The sequence below is a fragment of the Nicotiana sylvestris genome, chromosome 11 (genome assembly GCF_000393655.2).
Source record: "Nicotiana sylvestris chromosome 11, ASM39365v2, whole genome shotgun sequence".
NCBI classification, from domain to species: Eukaryota; Viridiplantae; Streptophyta; class Magnoliopsida; order Solanales; family Solanaceae; genus Nicotiana; species Nicotiana sylvestris.
Genome location: NC_091067.1, coordinates 84,633,759 through 84,655,095, shown reverse-complemented (window position 1 = coordinate 84,655,095; position 21,337 = coordinate 84,633,759). Strand labels below are relative to the sequence as shown.

At 37.3% G+C, this 21,337-nt stretch overlaps 3 protein-coding genes across 3 annotated transcripts; 2 read left to right on the top strand and 1 right to left on the bottom strand.

The window, feature by feature from the left end:
• Positions 1-2,156: 2,156 nt before the first annotated feature.
• Positions 2,157-9,326, bottom strand: LOC104239968 (plant UBX domain-containing protein 2). The gene is made up of 3 exons (XM_009794740.2): positions 8,176-9,326; positions 3,767-4,045; positions 2,157-2,706 (listed from the first exon to the last, which is right to left on the bottom strand). The coding sequence occupies exons 1-3, from the start codon at positions 9,019-9,021 to the stop codon at positions 2,452-2,454; spliced, it is 1,380 nt and encodes a 459-aa protein (XP_009793042.1). The 5' UTR covers positions 9,022-9,326; the 3' UTR covers positions 2,157-2,451.
• A 3,983-nt stretch (positions 9,327-13,309) lies between these two features.
• Positions 13,310-14,233, top strand: LOC138881257 (uncharacterized). Its single transcript, XM_070161473.1, has one exon. It carries the CDS (start codon positions 13,310-13,312, stop codon positions 14,231-14,233), a length of 924 nt encoding a protein of 307 aa, XP_070017574.1.
• Positions 14,234-15,322: 1,089 nt separating this feature from the next.
• On the top strand, positions 15,323-16,843 carry LOC138881256 (uncharacterized). The gene is made up of 2 exons (XM_070161472.1): positions 15,323-15,469; positions 16,547-16,843. Exons 1-2 carry the CDS (start codon positions 15,323-15,325, stop codon positions 16,841-16,843), a joined length of 444 nt encoding a protein of 147 aa, XP_070017573.1.
• The last annotated feature ends 4,494 nt before the right edge of the window (positions 16,844-21,337 follow it).

The following is a 21,337-nucleotide window of genomic DNA, read 5'->3' as shown; positions in this document are numbered from 1 at the left end:
TTTTGTTTTTCATGGTTGAGGACAAACCACAAGTTCTCTTCGCCTAATTAAGTAGTCCTCTTCTGTTTTCCTTGTTCTAATTGCGTATAATCTAGCAACAAAAGTGTTGCCGTTTTGGCGAAAAAGAAAAAGAAAAAAGAAAGGGATGAAATAAGGCATGAAAATATTTGAAATGCAATTTGATTAGGAAATTTTACCTGCTATAGCAAATGTATACACACTATTTATATAAATCAAAATTATTTTAAAATGTTATTTTCTATAGCTACCTTTTGTATTTTATAGCAAAATAAGTATTTATGATATATACTACAATTAAGACATGAAATAAGGCATGAAAATACGCTATTTATGTTTTTCTTCTCTCTTTCTTTCAATTAACACATGATTCTCTCTCAGAATTTTTCTTCTTTCTCTCTCTTTCTTCTCTCTCTTCGAATCATAGATACACGAACGAGAAACAAATCATGAAAGAAAACCTAAAATTTTCAAAATCAGAAATATGAAAGTAAACCTATAATCAAAAAAAGGAAGCGGAGATACCTTAGGCGACGGAGAGATTGAAGAGAAAAGGGGATTCTTAGCGCGGTAAGTAAGAAAGAAAAAAGGAAGAAGCGGTCAAATTGGAAGCGTTGTAAATTGTAATGCAAGAGGTAGTAAAGCGATACAAGGAGTCTTGGCCGGAAAACGCAATCTCCGACGAACTTTCTTCTCTTCTTTGCTATTTAGTCACTTACAATGATACAAATACATTGTATTCTGTACAAATTGACTCAAACACATTGTATTTTTGTATAAATACATTTTTTCGCTTGTGTTTATGTATTTCGAAGGTTTATATTTTTTCTAATACAGCTGAATACACCTGTATTTATGCATACTGTATATACAGTACGCATGAATACAGGATATAAACATTGAATACAAACATTAAAATTGAACATAATTAAACAGTGGATACATTTAATTTTAAAATACAGTAAAATACATTGAATACAAATAAAAATACAATGAATATAACCAATGAAATATACTGAATACATAGTAATAACATGTATTAGGAATAACTAAAATACTGTTAATACAAATACATTTGAATACATTGAATATAAAATAGCGAATACAGTAAATACAAACATTAAATCTTATGAATGCAACAGTAAAAAAAATATTGAAATACACTAAATACAAAAGTTATATACAACTAAAAAATCATTCTAATTATGGGTTGATAATGAGGCATGTTAGAATTGATTTTGTTGAGTTATATTAGGAGTGTATCACGCTAATTGATATTATTTCTGTTATTAGACAGCTGGACATACCTATTTTTAAGGTGATTGTTGCTATTGTTTCATGAATACATGGCGCGAATACATGTGAATACATGCGTGTACAGCTGAACTGCCCTAATTTTAGGTGCTTTTCGTTGCTGTATTCATGAATACAGCAGCGCAAATACATGTGAATACATGCGCGAACAGCTAGACTGCCCTGATTTTAGGCACTTTTTGTTGTTGTATTCATGTACACGGCGCAAATACATGTGAAATACATGCGCGTACAGCTGGACTGCCCTGATTTTTAGGCGCTTTCTGATGTTGTATTCATGAATACAGCAGCACGTATACAGCGAATACACTACCATAACCACTGAATAGTAGCTATAAGAAGTAATTATGTATATGGTAATTATATGAAATTAATAGTCATTAAACAATAATGATTTCTGAAAATTCCTCGTATAAGTAACAATCCCAATAACAGTATTCCTACTTCAAATGATTATCGTAGATTTGTAGGCATTGTGCCTATTTCTTATGGTCGTTTTTGCAACACTGTACAATTCCATTAATTATTCTAATTAGCTCTGCTTCTTTCAAGTGAAAAAAACCCATTATTATTGTCTATAACCAGTGCACCAATTTTTTGAAAAAACTGCGGTACAATAATATTTCCAGCCATATTTCTTGAAAAAATAATCAGGCAAATTTGCGATCTTGTTCCTACAATGTTATTGTAACAACTGTTTGCTTTTCTATATTTTCAAGTTATAAGCAGACTCAAGTTTGTTTTTCCACCTTGAGTTTGAAAAAGCGTCCAGACTTTCAGTAGCGTTGCAGCTAAAATGTTAGTGCTGGAAAATTTAAAAAATGTGAAGTTCTAACTTAGATGTTGCCTCCTGTTGCAACACCTAGATTTCTCTTGTATTCATCAAATGATCAATACATGTCATCTCTTATTCTCACTTTTGACACCAAATTTTTCTGCAAAAGCTGAATGTATAATTCAAATAATACAACAGGACTATACAGGTAATCTATGATTTGCACAAACATGATCATGCAGAGAAAAGAGAAACATAAGAAGAAAATACAGCATTCCCGGGGCAGAGAGTTTTATAAGGTTTCCAACACTCAGAAGAATTCAAAGTCTGATGTAATTTAGAGCTTACGAGGAAGCAACTGATCCGGTCTCGAGGGGCTCGCTAATTTCAAGAAGCTCATTACAAAGACCAGTAAAAACAACAGAATCTGTTTCGATAGGTTTAAATTTGAGTAGAGCTGCAGGAACCAAATCCTCCTCTTCAACTGTTACAGCCCTCTCCCCAGCAGCTGGAAAATGGGGAATCACCCGCTTTTTAACAAGCACCGGATGTAACAATTCGAACTCTAAGCTTGGTTCCTTTAACGCTGCGCTCACAAACTAGAAAGTAAAAAAGGAACAAAATATGAGGAAGAAAAATCAAAGAGAAAAAAATAAAATTAAAAGCACATGTGTACACCAGATTACCAATCAATCATCACATGGAACAATAGATATTGAAAAAGTACCACACAATGCTCAGAAAACAAAACGTTTCAAGCTTATTAGACATTTAATTTTCTATTCACATGAGATAAAACATGGAATTTCTACTTTAGTAATATAGTTGACCTTTATTTTCTTTTTCTTATCTTTTTCCTTTTTTATACTGTTGGTGAATCCATAGCACCTCTTTATCCTATTTCTATTAGCGTAACCAAATGAAAAAACGCCTGGCAAGAACTTCATTGGCGACACCACAATGATTAATGGAATTTCAAATCTAACTACAAAAATGGTCCACGCAGTACGAGCAGGGATCTTCCTTGTAAAGATTAACTCATCCCCCATGCCCCACCCTCCTCCTAATTCTCTACAAGTAAAATTTTCTCATCCCTTTTTGTCCTTTCTATCTTAATGTTATTGCAAGAAAGTATTTTGATATCAGAAAGAAACGGAATTGACTCCCAACACCCCTTACCTTGAACTTTTCAAGTCTTTTAATAATACCATTGTACCGTGTACGGAATATTTTGAGAACTTAAAGCTTATTTATATCGCATTCTACTTGGTATATGCTAATGATGAGCCATAATCCTTTGACGCACTCAACTGAGTGAGGACAATGAGAGACCAAGTGAGAGAGAGAGAGAGAGAGAGAGAGAGAGAGAGAGAGTATGCTCAAATGGTACACGATGTAGGTTATGAGCCAACCATACAAGGAGTTAAAGAGATATCAATCGATCGACCGATCGGAGAGGGGGGGGGGGAGGGGGGGATGAAGAAGTCTTTTATTGCTCTACAAAAAGTAATGCATTGTATACTTGGTAATTTGGAAATAAAGGAAGATTTTCTTTTGAATGTAAAAGAAGTTCCTTGCAGAAAATCCATTAAAGTTCTTACCAAATTAGATTTAGTAATTTGTCAACAAATATATTAACATAAAAGGCCAAGTACCAACCTCATAAAGAGCACTAGTTGGCTCCGAAGGTAGAAAGACACCTTGAAGCAATGCTCCATCTGGAAACTGTACACGGATAATGGATTTTGTGTACTTCTTTCTTGCAGCTTTTGCCTGCTTTTCCCGATAAGATTTAGGAATCAATAATTTGGAATCTTCTAATTTCTTCTTCCTCATCTCTGCTTCTCTTCTCAATTCCTCACGTGAGAGGTTAAAGAAGGAATCAGGTAGCTCAATTTTTGCTGCTACGCTCTCGGGAACAGAAAAGAACACTCGAATCTGTTGGGTATAGAAATAAGAATGTCAGAGGCAGAAAGGACCAATATAGCGCGAGCAATGAACAAAATGTCATACAAATAGGATAATTACTATGTAGTTTCAAAAGTCTGAAAAGTGCTATATGTAACTTTCCAAATTAAGCTTGACCATATTCACCAAAATAAGATTTGACTGTATTCACCATAATTAAGCTTGATCATAAAAGTCTATACAGGCAAGACAATATTCCAGTTTTCGAACATAGAATAAGCCTAACAAATTAATTCTAAAGCAAAATTCATGAAGTTTGACCATTACGTAAATGTTAAGAAACACATAAGTAAAGAACAGCACAAGTAGTTCTTTCCTAAATACATAAATGAGATAATTATATAATTCAGTAAGAACCCAGTTACCACAGAAGGTAATGCACTTAAGAATCATTTATGGATACAGGCATAGAAGAACACAATCGAAGAAGGATTTGGAACCGTTACCTTTTGTTTAACTCATTTTTACACTAAATAACTCAATTCATTAAATATGTATTCTAATAGAATTGCCTCATTATTTCTTCGTGATGAAACTGGACGTCTTGCCAGATAAAGTATATTCATCGAGAAAATCTTTTGAAATATATGAAAAAAGCCAATTTTATCAATTTAGGATATGTTGTGATGTGATCTTAACCGCTTAATGCAAACTTCTGTTGGATAACCTAATGTTATCCATTCTTTTCATCCCTGAAAACTGACCTTTTATATACTGAGACACAAATATGTCTGAAAATAGAAGACATTGCTTGAGGTTTCTAGGAATTGTTAGGTTGTTCTGTAACCAGGACTAGCACCTATTAGAGGAGACCCAAGGTAAAAAGACACTTGAAGCGCCCTGAAGCATGGTGGGGAATTACTTTGAAATTACTAGTGCCGAAGTGCCAAGTTATCAAACAATCTTAGGATCCTAGGAGATAGGGTGAGAAGCGGGGAATGAGTGTGGGCGAAGCAATCTTATGACAGGGTTTGGTAGCTCCTGAAAACTCAAGGAGAGGCCACTGGTTTTAACTCTTTCAAAAATAACTTTCCTTAAAGACTAGGTCATACATGAAAAGCGATGAATAGAAAGTAGTTCAAAGTTTAAAAAAGGTTAGCAAAATGTTTTTAACATGCTTTTTCCTTCCTTTTTTTTGGATATATATCTCTTAAAAAGCTTAAGAGTTTTTCCTAAATTTTTAGTTTAATGTAATTATTGAAGATTTATTTGATTTTGGAAGCTTCTGTGGCTTATAGAAAGTTTTATTTAACCCAGGAAGCCATCGGAACCAAATTTAAGGTAGCATATCCGAGTTGTAGTTGTAACAGAGTGATAGACAGATAGACACGGCACCCCAACCAAAGCAAAGGAAGAAAACGAAAAATACAAGGAAATAAAAAAGGAGTGGAAAGAAACCTGTCTGGTAACTCCTTATAGAAAAAAATAGAAAGAAACTTGTCTGGTGACCATAGTGGTTGCTACTTGCTAGTAACATCCCAAGTACGTGAACCTGAGCAGCAGAACCCACCCCCACCCCCCCAAACAAAAAACGGAGAAAGTAAATGAAGAGGAAAGGAGCACAAAGAATCCACCAATATAGGCCACACTGGTCTTTCAAGGGTGTAGCAGATGATACTTGAAGGTTAAATGGCCTTAAATGCTCATCAATTAGGTACATTTTTGCCAATCTTACTTATGGATAAACTATATTGAGAAACAAATCCATACAATAGATTGTGAATAATGTAGCTTTTGGTTGAAAAAATGTAAAGCATTGGGTTCTATAAGAAAGAACAAAAAAACATAAGGAATTTAGCACACAATTCAAAGAAATTTTAGTACAAAATATCCAGTGTACTATCACAAATACTTGCTTTCCTAGCACCGATTCACACATACAGAAAATGATCATAATTCAAAAATCTGAGTATCATTTGGCTATAAGAAGCAGGGTATTAACTCCAGTTCAAAATGCTAAAAGTAGCATTTGAACTACATTAGTAGAAAGCACCCGAACATATAGTAGTGGAGCTTCGGATGTGATTTATCTTTTTCTAGTCACTTGCTCCAAGGGCCTAAATCTATTGTTGATTCTTAATATACACAACTGAGATGAGACTCAAAGAGTTAGGATTTCACAATGCTAATCCACGCCTTACTTTATCTCAAAATCAATGTTCTCTCTCATAAAAGGCGTCAGCACCAGAAGATATATTCTCATCACAGTTTATTTCAGACTCTCAGTAATAATTCTTCACCGAACATTTTGTTGCATTCAATCTCATAAGACCTTTAAACTTGTGGTATTCTTAACAGAGACTAAATTATGATTATACACAGCAACATTTGAAATATCTAATCGAATATGGCAAAATGTAGGATATTAGCTTATAACTTTAGCAGTTAGATAAGATTCTCCTATAACATCCAATTGGTTTTACACATTGGAAGACATAAATGACATAAAATTTGAAACTAAAGAATAATTTTAAACTCATGAGGCAATGATGTATTGAGAAAACATGAAAAACACAAATAACATGCTCCATCAATTTTACAGATTCTAGCATCCCAAATATATATTCAACTCTTTCCACTTCAGAACAAAGTTCAAAAATAATTAATTGGATTATTGTTCTGAAGATTTGGAGTTAGACACCAAAAAGAAATATTTTGGCAAAATGAAAGAGTAGGGATCAGCGTCCCATCACATAGGATTGACACGGTAGCTGAATTGTAAAAAATAGGACACAACAGCGGGTGTTCGACATGTTGAGAACTAAGTAATGGTGCTCAAGTGAAGGTTCATCAGTTTACGTAATTAAGTAATATATCTAATAAAGAAGCCTAACCCAAAGTAATTGCAACATACTAAAGCTTTTTAATGCATCATAGTGGAAACAGGAAATGAGTAATTTTATGTCGTAGTAATCAATCTAACACGAAAGAGTCATGCCTAGAATGTCTAGTCAAGCATTTTCTGTCTACCACCAGATTTCTTTGCATGAAACAAACCATAACATAGAGAATAACCAAATAGATCGGTCCGGTCAATTTGTGCATAAATAATATGTTTCATCTACCCTAGTATACTGAATTCACCTTCAAAGGAACCATATGGTTGGCATTTTATTACAGTTCTCATTGAAGAATAATTCAAACCAAAAATATGTCAGTACTACCACTCCGTAGCTCTCCTTGCTAAATCCTGATAACCATGCCAAGGACCAATAAACCGAAACCACCAGCTAGATGCTCGGGTCCCTTTCTAGAGGAAATACATATTACCATGAAATGATACACCTAATTAACATATTGCCTGCATACGAGTTTGTCTATCTGTGTCCCAGAGGATTAAGTATGACAAGTGTGAATTTTATGAAAAAGCATAAAAGAATATGGAGTCAACGAACCCAACGGTGCCATCTCAGAAGGAATATGAAAAGAAAATCAATAAAGATATTGTTACTCCAACTTTTCAAACAATACTTCTATTAATGCACCTATTTCAAGTGTTATTATAGCTTTAAGCATCAATCTGCATTCTCTCAAACATCTATGTCCAATCGAATCTATGTTGCTCGGGCTCTTCAAACATATTGATGGGTGCGTGTCGGATCCTCCAAAAGTAGTGCATTCTTGGAGGATCCCGCACGGTGTGACAATACATTTGGAGACCGAGCAACATACTGGATAAATAAACCAAGCCAGAAGCTATAGTATCCTGACACAAAAATAGCAGAATTTCCTCATTAATTGCCTAATAAGAAATAAAGTAGCCATTACCTTTTAAGAAGAAGTTATGGACTTAAAACGATGGTGCTATGTGACTATGTCAGGACGACAACATCAATAATCAATTCTCATTAGTAAGGGCTTTACTTGATGGGAAGCACAAGTAAAGTAGCCAAGTTGCTACATCATGTTCAACTAAGAGAAATAATTGGATGCCAAGGAAATTTTGTCGCTGAAGCATCAGGAAACGTAATACTATTCAGTAGTATCAGAGAGTTTCATTCGAGCACTAGTTAAAGAAAGCTTTAACATTGTATATAGGAATTTAAAAGAACATGGAAACAAAAACACCGAACTATTAGCAAAAGTTATCCAAATTCTACCTGTCTATCAATCTTCTTCGGCTCAACTGGTTCACTCGCCTTAACTTGGGATAAGGACGCCAACTCTTCAACCTTCTTCGGTTCCAAGAGTGAAACTACATTCTTAAGCATAACAAGTTGTTCTTCAGAAGGAACATCCATCACAGCCCAAATTTCCCCACCTTCTTCTTTCAACTCAAATCCAACAAATTCCAATAGCTCCACTCCTCCTACAACATCACCTATAGCACCTTTTATTTTTGGATTCCCCATCCTTATTTTCCTAAACTTGGCATTCTCTGGTTCCTTCACAATATTCTTTAACAACTTAATGACCACTTCAACTGACCCTTCTGAGGGCTTCCCTGAAACATATGCACTAACACATGTTTCCAATTCACTTTTAACTTCAACTTTACTTTCAACTCCCAAATTAGAAGACACTTCAGAACTTAAACAGCTATCAATATGAGTTGACACCTCTTCTTCAGAAACAAAACCACTACCACAGACAGGGCATTCAAACACATTAGTAAGTGAATACCCTTTTGGGTTTCTCTTCCCAGAAGTGATTAATTCACCAAATGGATCAAAACCATCCTTTGATTCACTTTTGTTGAACTGAATTTCACATATATTCTCAATTCTTTGATCAGAATTACTTGGTTTTTGAGGCGAAGTTTTTGTATATGAAGGTTGTTGATCTTGCCTTGTATTTAGGGGATGTGATGAAAAATTATTGACATGATTTGAGGGTCCTGAAGAAGATGAACCACCCAAAACCCTACCTTGGCCTTTAAACTTACCTGAAGAAGAAGATGTGACTTTTTTCATGAACCCTTTGACTTTATCCTTCATGTCACCCATTTTTTCAATAACACCCTCTCACCAAAATCTGTCAATCAATCAATTCAAACCAAATTCAGGAACAATTCCACCTCTCTATATATAGAGGCGGGGAATTTCCTTAGATCTCCTTGTGTTTTTTGTGGAATTGAGATGGGAATCTTTTTTGGGGCTAAGAAATGTAAGGAACAAGGTTTTCTGGAAGGATGGCTTTGGAGGTGGAAATGGGAAGAAGAAGCAATGAGAAATTGGAAGTGGAGTTCGTGAAAGAAATCTGATATTGGATTGTGTTATTGTTGGCGCGTTTGTTTGGGTGGAGTATTCTTAAACACGGGATATTGGAATACGGAGTTGTTCATGTGCTGTGTTTGCCACCTCAGCATCGGGAAGTGGGTCCCACGGTATGTGTCTTGGGTTTGGTATATTGATTTTTGACAAAAGATTCAAATTTGCCCATAATTTTTACAATATGATCTACATTTGCCTTTATTTACCCTTTACGTTACAAAAGGTGAGCCTTGATTTGCCTTACTTAATGGCAGAAGCTTTTAACATGTGAACATGATCAAATTTATTCTTGAACTATGCAAAATTGTCCTAAGTTTATTCGAATGCAGAAACCAAAGAGAGCGTTTCGTAAGAGTTGCCTAAACTGCGTGGCCTAAATGTCATTACATTGTATATTCTTTTCTTTTCAAGTGTAGTCTAAAATTAACGTGGCCCTAGGCTAAATTTATTGTAATGACTCCAAGACTGTAACTTTGGCTATGCCAAGTTTGTCACGGTTAGAGTGGAAGGGTGCAGTGTGTTATATTCCTAGCAAGGTTGTGTCATTTCTAAAAGCTCTATGGATGGTTGAAAAGAGGTGTGATGTTTATCTAGCCTTTGTGAGAGATGTTGTTACAACCCATATTCATGTACGTTGGTTCATGCCATTAGTTAGTCGATGTAAATCTGAGAAGAGATTATCTTTGAGATGATAAGAAGTTAATCTTATTGGTCTTAAATGATACAAGGGTATATAAGGATGGTTAACAAGTATTAGAAATTAAACGAATCAAAGATGTTGTAACCCGTATTTTTGGGTAAACCTGGGGGTGCTAATATTCTCAAAAGGTCATGTTTTAAGGTATTTGAATCATATAATATTCGTATCATAAGTCTTGAAGTCAAACGAGTTATGAAACAAAAGTCGACAAAAGTTGTCGCAACTTATGTTCATAATTTTACTTAAACTTTAGGTCAAATATTACTAAGCTTTTCTCCCAATTTACTTGAAATTACGGGGTGATCTACCTACCAAATTGAAGATCTATGAGTCTAGTTTCCAACGTATTAAATCATTTGTCAATACGATCTCGGAGTATAGAGTTATTTGCATTTTCGCGAGACTGCGCAGATTGGTAGGTGATAAGTCGGTGCATCACCTACTTGCCAAAATGAGAGGACTCAATTAAAAGCCCCAAAGTTGGCCAAGAGGGGACTTTTAAGGGATTATCAACTCATTTATTTCACCCATCTTTCAGACCTTGAAAACCAAATTGAACCCCTGCAACTCCTCCCCAAAAATCTCACACAAACCCTAGGATATTTCGGGTGTTACGACGTGATTCTAGTGCCGAAAAGTCCGGATAGCTTGCTAGTTTCTCTTTCCCCTTCTTGTAGCCGCGTTGAGGAACTGATTTTTGATGAAGAAGGACCAGGTTTCGTGGGTTATACTCAGTACAAGATTAAGGAGTCTTGACATTTGCATAGCTTGAGGTTGGGCAATACATATACAAGGTATGTGAGGTTATCCCTTTTCTTCTTTTGCATGACTTCGATTGTACATAATGCAATGAACGAGACTCCAAAGGTACCCTATTCTTAGAAGCTAGCAGTACTTACATTGTTTCCCTTCTTATGGAACAATTGATGTTGAGGTTGCTTCTCTTATTCTTACGGTATCAATGTTGTTGGTACTTCATGATTCTTATAAGATTCTTGATGAAGAGTTATTCCTAATAATGTGTACGGAAAATATCAACCTTACGTCACTCCGAAAGGTTCAGAATATGATTCCAATGATTCATACATGCATTAGATATGTATATATTTTGCTCTACCGAACCTCGGCATAGTCGGCCGGGTACGACACCTATTGTGCAACCACTGATCAGTTGGGTTTTACTGAGCTCCACGTGGCCGGGTACGTTTTACCGAGCCTATTACGACCGAATGCAATATGATGATGATGATGATGCCCACAGAGGCGTATTTTTTAAAAGTTCATGTATATATATGTATGTATCACGCATTTCATGTCAGTAGCCCTCAGAGGTATCCAGATGTTACAGATTGTATATTTTCTATCCCTGTTTACATTACTGTTCTTACTTATGCTTTCCTGCCTTACATATTTGTACAGACGTCCTTTATATTTGTGGATGCTGCATGTCGTGCTGCAGGTCCTAATAGATAGGTAGACGTAGCTCTCCCACCACAGTAGGTTTTCCAGTTCAGCAGTTATTGGTGAGATCCCTTCTCTGGACTTGATGTGGTCTTTGTATGCATATTTATTATAGATATTATGGGTATGCCGGGGCCCTATTCCGGCAATGTTGTAGCACTTATGCTCTTTTAGAGGCTCATAGACAGGTGTCAACTCATGTATAGCTTGGTATGCCTTGTCGGCTGATATTTGTTGTATAGTCTTTCATGGAAGCGTGGTAGCTCGTACCTTATATGTAGTTTCTTGGTAGTCTTGTCATCCCATGTTATGTATATTCATTCCATTATCTTTCATTTTTTGTTGTTCATGATCCATATCTACCATTTATAATGATCTTGTTGGCCCTTAAAGATAATAAGGGAGGTTAGATAAAATGTACGTTAGTGCTTGGCAAGTATGGACCGGGTGCTAGTCATGATCCTCCAGTTTGGGTCGTGACAAACTTGGTATCAGAGCAAGCCTGTCCTAGGGGTTGTCTATGAGTCGTTTCTAGTATAGTCTTGATTATGGATGTGTAGCGCACCACATTTATAATTAGTATACTACATGACATCTAGGGTTGTTACCTTCTTCCTAAATCTAGATCGTGTGTAGAGTTGAGTCGTAAGTGTTCGTCTCTAATATTCACCTTGTTTTCTTTCAGTGATACCTTCGACTAGGAAGCAAGCGATTAGTAGATAGCTTGATACAGCTGCGGGAGAGGGTACCAGTCGGGTGCCTTAAGCCAGAGCAGGACAAAATGAGGCTCAGAGTGAGATACCGTCCCATACATCATCTATTCCGTCTCCTACAGAGGATATTAGGAGGCACCCAACACTACCAGTTTCGTCGTCTGGCACTACAGACCAGGATATGCGGAGTGCAGTGCGGTTATTGACTAGCTTGGTAGCTGCGCAGAGGCAGAATACCGGTGTTGTTGATAAACCAGCTAGTACGAGAGTTCGTGATTTTATTAATCTAGACCCTCTAGTGTTTACCGGATCAGACCCCAAGGAGGACCCGCAAACTTTTATTGATCAGGTTTATCATATACTGTGGGTTATGCATGCTACTGATACAAAGGCAGTAGAGTTGGCTTCTTATCGGTTACATGATTTAGCGGTTTTCTGGTATGATAGTTAGGAGAGATACAGGGGTCCGAACGCCCCTCCAGCTGTGTGGAAGGAATTTTCTGAGGCCTTTCTTCGTCACTATTTGCCAGTTGAGATACGACGAGCTAGAGCTGATAAGTTCCTGAACCTTAGACAAGGTAATATGAGTGTGCGAGAGTATAGTATGCAGTTTGATTCTTTATCAAGGTATGCTCCTCATATGGTGGCTGAGATGAGTGATAGGGTGCATATGTTCATGAACGGGTTTGGACCACATCTGATAAATAAGTGCACGACAGCCTCATTGGTGGAGGGCATGGATATTTCCAGTATTCAGGCTTATGCCTAGACCCTAGAGGATCGTAAGTGTCAGCAAAGGGCAGATAGTGAGCAGGATAGGGGCGAGATTTGTAGGGTATTCTGATGACTTCAGAAGCAGTGTCAGGCCCCAGTCTTCGAGGAGTTCGACGCCACCTGTAGCTAGTGCTCCTCCACAGTTTCAGAGGCCTCAATATGATTAATTTACCTATTCTGGTCCAGGTCAGAGTTCGCGGGCATCAGCTCGCAATATCACGTGGATACTAGTCATACGAGACCCCCAACACCATGTTGTGATCAATGTGGAAAGGCCCACTTTGGACTGTGTCGTTGAGGTTCTGATGCGTGCTATTCTTGCGGACAGCCTGTCCATATGATGCGGGATTGTCCTAATAGAGGAGGTGGTGGTATGGCTCAGCCAACTGGATCTGTGTCTGGTTCTTCCTCATCAGTTCGACCTCCAGCACGGGGTTTTCAGCAATTGACAGGTCGTAGTAGAGGTAGAGGTGCAGTGCCGAGTTCGAGTGGTGCTCAAAATCGAACCTATGCTCTAGTAGGTCGACAGGATTTCGAGTCGTCTTCGGATGTTGTTACAGGTATATTGTCTGTGTTTTCTTACGATGTATATGCGCTAATTGATCTGGGATCTACATTATTATATGTTACACCCTTTGTGGCTAATAAGTTTGGCTTTGAACCTGAATTGATAAGTAAACCACTTGTGGCATCTACTCCGATACGAGATTTTGTGATTGCTAGAAGGGTATATAGAGGGTGCACAGTGATAATTTGTAGTCGTCAAACCTCGGCGAATTTTTTTGAGTTAGAAATGATTGATTTCGATGTGATAATGGGAATGGACTGGTTGGCCTCATGCTATGCAAATGTTGACTGTCGTACGAAGATGGTTGGGTTTCAGTTTCCTAGTGAACCTGTCATTGAATGGAAGGGGAACATTGAGATGCCGAAAGGTAGGTTTATTTCCTATCTTAAGGCAAGGAAGATGATATTAAAAGGTTACATTTATCATCTCGTTCGCATTAGGGATGCGGAGTCGAAGCATCCTACTCTACAATCAATCCCCATGGTCAATGAATTTCCAGATGTTTTCCCAGATGAACTCCTAGGCCTTCTTCCTGAAAAGGAGATTGAGTTTAGCATTGATGTGTTGCTTGACACTCGACCCATATCTATTCATCCATACAGGATGGCCTCGGCAGAGTTGCGAGAGTTGAAGGTGCAGTTGAAGGACTTGCTAGATAAGGGCTTTATTAGACCTAGCACTTCACCTTGGGGTGCGCCAGTTTTGTTCGTGTGGAAGAAAGATGGGTAGTTAAGGATGTGTATTGATTATTGATAGTTGAATAAGTTTACTATAAAGAACAAGTATCCACTTCCAAGGATTGACAACCTATTTGACCAACTCCAGGGTGCCAAGTATTTCTCTAAGATTGACTTATGTTCAGGGTATCATCGGGTGAGGGTTAAGGAGAAGGATATTCCAAAGACGGCCTTCTGGACAAGATATGGGCACTTTGAGTTTTTGGTGATGTCGTTCGGGCTAACAAATTCCTCAGCAGATTTTATGGATCTCATGAATACTGTATTCAGGCCCTATCCTGATGTGTTCATGATCGTATTCATTGATGACATTTTTTGTGTATTCTCGTTCGGAGGTGGAACATGCGGGACACTTGCGGACAATATTACAGACGCTTCAGGATCGTAAGTTATATGCTAAGCTCTCCAAATATGAATTCTGGATGAACTCAGTAGCATTCATTGGCCATGTGATATCTGATGAGGGTATTAGTGTCGACACTCAGAAGATCGATGCATTAAAGAATTGGCCGAGACCTACAACACCATCAGAAGTCCGCAGCTTCCTGGGGCTAGAAGGATATTATAGGCAATTTGTAAAAGGGTTTTCTTCTATATCAGCACCATTGACTTAGTTAACACAAAAAGATACTAAGTTCCAGTGGTCTGACGCTTGTGAACGAAGTTTTCATGAGCTAAAGAATTGATTGACATCCGCACCAGTGCTCACTCTCCCAGAAGGAATAGAAGGTTATGTGGTATATTGTGATGCCTCAAGTATAGGTTTGGGGTGTGTATTGATGCAACGTGGGAAGGTTATTGCTTATGCATCAAGACAATTGAAGAAGCATGAAAAGAATTATCCGACCCATGATTTGGAATTGGCTGCAGTAATATATGCTTTGAAGATATGCGACACTACTTATACGGCGTCTATGTTGACATCTACACAGATCACAAGAGTTTACAATACATCTTCAAGCAGACGGAGTTGAATTTGAGGCAGCGTAGGTGGCTTAAATTACTAAAAGATTACGATGTCGAGATATTGTACCATCCGGGTAAAGCCAATGTTGTGGAAGACGCTCTCAGTTGTAAGTTAATGGGAAGCTTAGTACACATTGAGGCAAGTAGACAAGGGTTGACTAAAGAGCTTCATCAGCTTGCCAATATGAGAATCAGATTGTTAGACTCTGATGACAAAGGTATTACAGTACAGAATAAAACAGAATCATCTTTGGTAGCCGAGGTAAAAGCATGACAATACGAAGATCCTACCTTAGTAAGATTGAGAGAGAGCATTCAATAGTGTAAAATTACGGATTTCGAGATTGGAGGAGATGGGGAACTGAGATACCAGGGCCGATTATGTGTGCCTAATGTGGTAGGGTTGCGAGAGAATATTATGATTGAGATTCATCAATCCCGATATTCCATCCATCCCGGCTCGACAAAGATGTATCATGATGTTAAGGAGCAGTATTAGTGGGATATGAAGAAGTCTATTGCAAAATTTGTAGCCTAGTGTCCTAATTGTCAACAAGTAAAGATCGAGCATCATAAACCCAGTGGATTGCTTCAGAATATGGACTTCATTATTGGATTACCTCGCTCTTATCATAAATTTAACTCCATCTAGGTGATAGTTGATCGACTTACAAAATGTGCCCATTTTCTGCCAGTTAAGACAACTTACACAGTTGAAAATTATGCGAAGTTGTATATCAAGGAAATTGTTAGGCTTCATGGTGTGCCGGTATCTATTATATCAGACCGAGGAGCACAATTTACGACTAACTTTTGGAGGTCTTTTCAGAAGGTTTTAGGCACACAAGTGAATCTCAACACTACATTCCATCCACAGACTGACGGATAGGCTGAATGTACCATTCAGACACTTGAATATATGCTACGAGCATGTGTTCTGGATGTCAAGAGGAGTTGGGATGACCATCTTCCACTCATAGAATTTGCCTACAATAATAGCTACCATTCCAGTATTAAAATATCCCCATACGAGGCACTATATGGGAGGAGATGTAGATCACCACTTGGATGGTTCAAAGTCGGTGAAAAGGAACTATATGGGCCAGATTTGATTCACCAAGCCTTCGAAAAGGTGAAACTGATACAAGAGCGGCTGAGGACGGCGTAAAGCAGGAAAAAGTTTTATTCCGATGTCCGACATCGTGATCTGGAGTTTGAGGTTGGTGATTGAGTTTTCCTAAGGATATCGCCGATGAAGGGTGTTATGCATTTTGGGAAGAAGTGTAAGCTGAGTCCACGGTATATCGATCTGTACAAAATTCTTCGACGAATTGGACAGGTTGCTTATGAGTTAGAATTGCCATCCGAATTGGAATTTATCCACCCGGTATTCCATATATCTATGATAAGGAAATGTATTGGAGACCCTTCTCGGGTTGTCTCTATCAAAGATGTACAAGTTACAGAGGATCTATCATATGAAGAAGTGCCAGTGGCTATATTAGATCGACAAGTCCGCAAGCTGATAACAAAGGATGTAGCTTCTGTCAAAGTATTGTGGAGGAACAAGAATATGGAAGAAATGACATGGGAAGCAGAAGAGAAGATGAAGTCTAAATACCATTACCTATTCTAGAATGAAGATAACGAGGATACCAGGGGAACGCCTGACACATTAGAGGGTGAAATGACTCTATGAGGTAAACAATAGCTTGAGAATACTCTTCATTAATACAAAATGGTGATATGCATATAATATATAAATCCATAATGCTTTCTATAGTCTTGTGAGTCCATATGTTGGGTTTAACTGCTTGCAAGTTTTGCTAGTGTCAATTTTATAGAGGAAACTCAGCTAGAAATTTATGTTGGAATCCACGATGATTTAGACTCCCCATATACCCTTACATTCGAGGACGAATGTTCCTAAGGGGGGAGAGTGTTACAACCCCTATTCATGTACGTTGGTTCATGCCATTAGTTTGTTGACATAAATCTGAGAAGATATTATCTTTGAGATAATAAGAAGTTAATCCTATTGGTCTTAAATAATACAAGGGTGTATAAGGTGTGGTTAACAAGTATTAGAAGTTAAACGAATCAAGGATGTTGTAACCCGTATTTTTAGGTAAACCTAGGGGTGCTAATATTCTAAAGAGGTCGTGTTTTAAGGTATTTGAATCATGTAATGTTCGTATCATAAGTCTTGAAATTAAACGAGTTATGAAACAAACGTCGATAAAAGTTGTCGCAATTACTTAAACTTTAGGTCAAATATTCCTAAGCTTTTCTCCCAATTTAATTGGAACTACATGGTGATCTACCCACCAAATTGAAGATATATGAGTCTAGTTTCCAACGTATTAAACTGTTTGTCAATAAGATCTTGGAGTATAGAGATATTTGCATTTTTGCGAGACTACGCAGATTGGTAGCTGACAAGTAGGTGTATCACCTACTTGCCAAAATGAGAGGACTCAATTAAAAGCCCCAAATTCGGCCAAGAGGGGAATTTTAAAGGATTATCAACTAATTTATTTCACCCATCTTTCAGACCTTGAAAACCAAATTGAACCCCTACAACTCCTCCCCAAAAATCCCACATAAAAACTAGGGTATTTCGAGTGTTACGACGTGATTCTAGTGCCAAAAAGTCTGGATAGCTTGCTAGTTTCTCTTTCTCCTTATTGTAGCCACGTTGAGGAACTGATTTTTAATGAAGAAGGACCAGGTTTCGTGGGTTATACTCAATACAAGACTAAGGAGTCGTGACATTTTTTCATAGCTTCAGGTTGGGCAGTACATATACAAGGTATGTGATGTTATCCCTTTCCTTCTTTTGCATGACTTCGATTGTACATAATGCAATGAATGAGCTTCCAAAGGTACTCTACTCTTAGAAGCTAGCAGTACTTACATTTTTTCCCTTCTTATGGAACAATTGATGTTGAGGTAGCTTCTCTTATTCTTATGTTATCAGGTTGTTGGTACTTCTTGATTCTTATAAGATTCTTGATGAAGAGTTATTCCTAATAACGTGTACGGAGAATATCAACCTTACGTCACTCTGAAAGGTTCAGAATATAATTCCAATAAGTCCTACATGTATTATATATATGTATCTATTTTACTCTACTGAGTCGCGCTATAGTCGGTCGGGTACGACACCCATTGTGCAATCACTGATTAGTTGGGTTTTACCGAGCTCCACGTGGCCGGGTACATTTTTCCGAGCCTATTATGGCCGAGTACGATATGATGATGATGATGCCCACAGAGGCATATGTTTTAAAAGTTTATGTATATATATGTATGTATCACGCATTTCATGTCATTAGCCCTCAAAGGTATCCAGATGTTACGGGTTGTATATTCTCTATCATGTTTACATTATTGTTCTTACTTATGCTTTCCTGCCTTACATATTCAGTAATTTATTCATACTGACATCCTTTATATTTGTGGACGTTACATGTCATGCTGCAAGTCCTGATAGACAGGTAGACGCAGCTCCCCCACCACAGTAAGCTTTTCAGGTCAGCGGTTATTGGCGAGATCCCTTCTTCTAACTTGTCGTGGTCTTGGTATGCATATTTATTATAGATATTATGGGTATGTCAGGGCCCTGTTCCGGTAATGTTACAGCACTTATACTCTTTTAGAGGCTCATAGACAGGTGTCGACTCATGTATAGTTTGGTATGCCTTGTCGGCTAATTTTTGTTGTATAGTCTTTCATGGGAGTGTGGTAGCTCGTACCTTATATGTAGATTCTTAGTTGTCTTGTCATCCCATGTTATGTATGTTCATTCCATTATCTTTCATTGTTTGTTGTTCATGATACATACCTACCATTTATAATGATCTCGTCGGGCCTTAAAGATAATAAGGAAGGTTAGATAAAATGTACGTTGGTTCTCGGCAAGTATGGCCCGGGTGCTAGTCATGATCCTCCAGTTTGGGTCGTGACAGATGTCAGTGTTGATACTCTTACCGTTGATTCAGTTCCGGTAGTGAGAGACTTCCCAAATGTATTTCCAGTGGATCTTCTAGGCATGCTGCTCGATAGGGATATCAATTTGTATTAACTTGTTGTCGGGCACTCAGCCCATTTCTATTCCACCATATCGTATGGCCCCAGTAGAGTTAAAAGAGTTAAATGAGTAGTTGCAAGAGTTGATTGATAAGGGTTTTATTCGGCCTAGTATGTCTCCGTGGGGTGCTCCGGTCTTGTTTTTTAAGAAGAAGAAGAAGAAGAAGAAGGAGGATGGTTATATGCACATGTGTACTAATTATCAGCAGTTGAACAAGGTGACAGTGAAAAATAGGTATCCATTGCCACGTATTGGAGACTTATTTGACCAGCTAGAAGGTGCCAGAGTATTCTCAAAGATTGATTTGCAGTCATGTTATCATCAGTTAATGATTTGAGATCCGGACATGGCCACTACGAGTTCCTTGTGATGTCATTTGGGCTGACCAATGCCCCCAACAGCATTTATGCACGTGATGAACAGTGTATTCCAGCCATATCTTGATTTATTCGTTATTGTGTTTATTAACGACATCTTGGTGTACTCCAACAGTCAGGAAGATCATGAGCAACACCCGAGGATCGTGCTCCATACCTTGAGAGAGAAGAAATTGTATGAAAAATTCTCAAAGTGTGAATTCTGGCTTACTTCGATGGCATTTTTGGGTCATATGGTATAAAATGAGGGGATCAAGGTAGATCCGAAGAAGATCAAAGTAGTTTAGAGTTGGCCTAGACCGTCTTCAGCTACTGAGATTTAGAGTTTCCTTGGTTTTACCAGGTATTATCACCGTTTCATAGGGGGTTTCTCATCTATTATAGCATCTATGACTAGATTGACCCAGAAGGGTGCTCCTTTCAGATGGTCCGAGGAGTGTGAGACGAGCTTTCAAAAGCTCAAGACTGCTTTGACTACAACCCCAGTGTTGGTGTTGCCTATGGGTTTGGAGTCTTATACTGTGTATTTGTGAACACCTAATTTTTTACCACACTCAAATTCTATACTATTTTAGTGTAAATATTTCTTTTTAGGTCTAATGTTAATATTTTAAATGTTTATCTTACTCTTAATAGGTTTTATTTAAGAAAATTAAAAACTACAAAAATATTCACATTCTTAGAATATAAGATTTGTTCCTATGTTTATATATATATATATATATATAGAAAACTTAGTTTCTTCTAATTTAAATGTGAGTTATAGTAGTTTTTTCCTTAGAATAATTTAAATGATTGTGTAAATATTGAGTTCTTTTATGTATATAATTTTTGTTAAGTCTAAGAGTAAGTCAGATATTTAATATATATATTACTTTCATTTTTTTTAATAAAAAGAGAGTTAGTAAAAAGTTATAAAAAAAAGAAGGAAAAAGCTAAAAAGGAACGAAAACAAAACCCCCTCAAAAAAAAAAAAATCTGATCCCCTAACTTCCCCATTCCCTCACGTTCCTATCCCCCACTCTTTACACAACCCACGTTTCCCCCATTAAACCCCATTACTTACTCCATTAAACTTTAACACTAACAGACCCTTTGGTGGGGGGATTCTTATATATATCAGTAGTTTGAGTTAAAAAGGGGGCGGAGGTGAAGAACAGAAGAAGTAAAAACGAGGAAGAAATTTAAAGAGGAGAGGATGGAGTTGAAATAGAGTTTGAAATTTTAGTCGACGTTCGGTTTATCGTTCGGGTTCCGGTTTTGCTCAAAGGTTTTAGTCTTGATCGGGGTTACTATCTCCTCTCGCTTCTGTTTGTCGCTTGGATTTCGTCACTGTAAAATTTTTCTGTGGCTTCTCTCTTACATATTGAAAAAGCTTTGCTCTACAGGTTCTCTTCTATATTATCTATTCATCTTTTACTTATTTTAAGTTCTAGTTTTGGATTTTGAAAAGTTATTTAGAGATGCATGAATTCTGTGTTGTTTGAAACATTTTAAGAGAAGGAAATCTTCTAAGTTTTTTTTTTCTTTTATTATTATGTATGAAGTGTGTTTATGATTTTCTCATTAACAATGTTTTACATCTGTTTGACACTTCAGAATTTGGTTCATTTTGGATATTGAAATATCGTTGTTAAAATTTTTCATGGTTCATTCTATT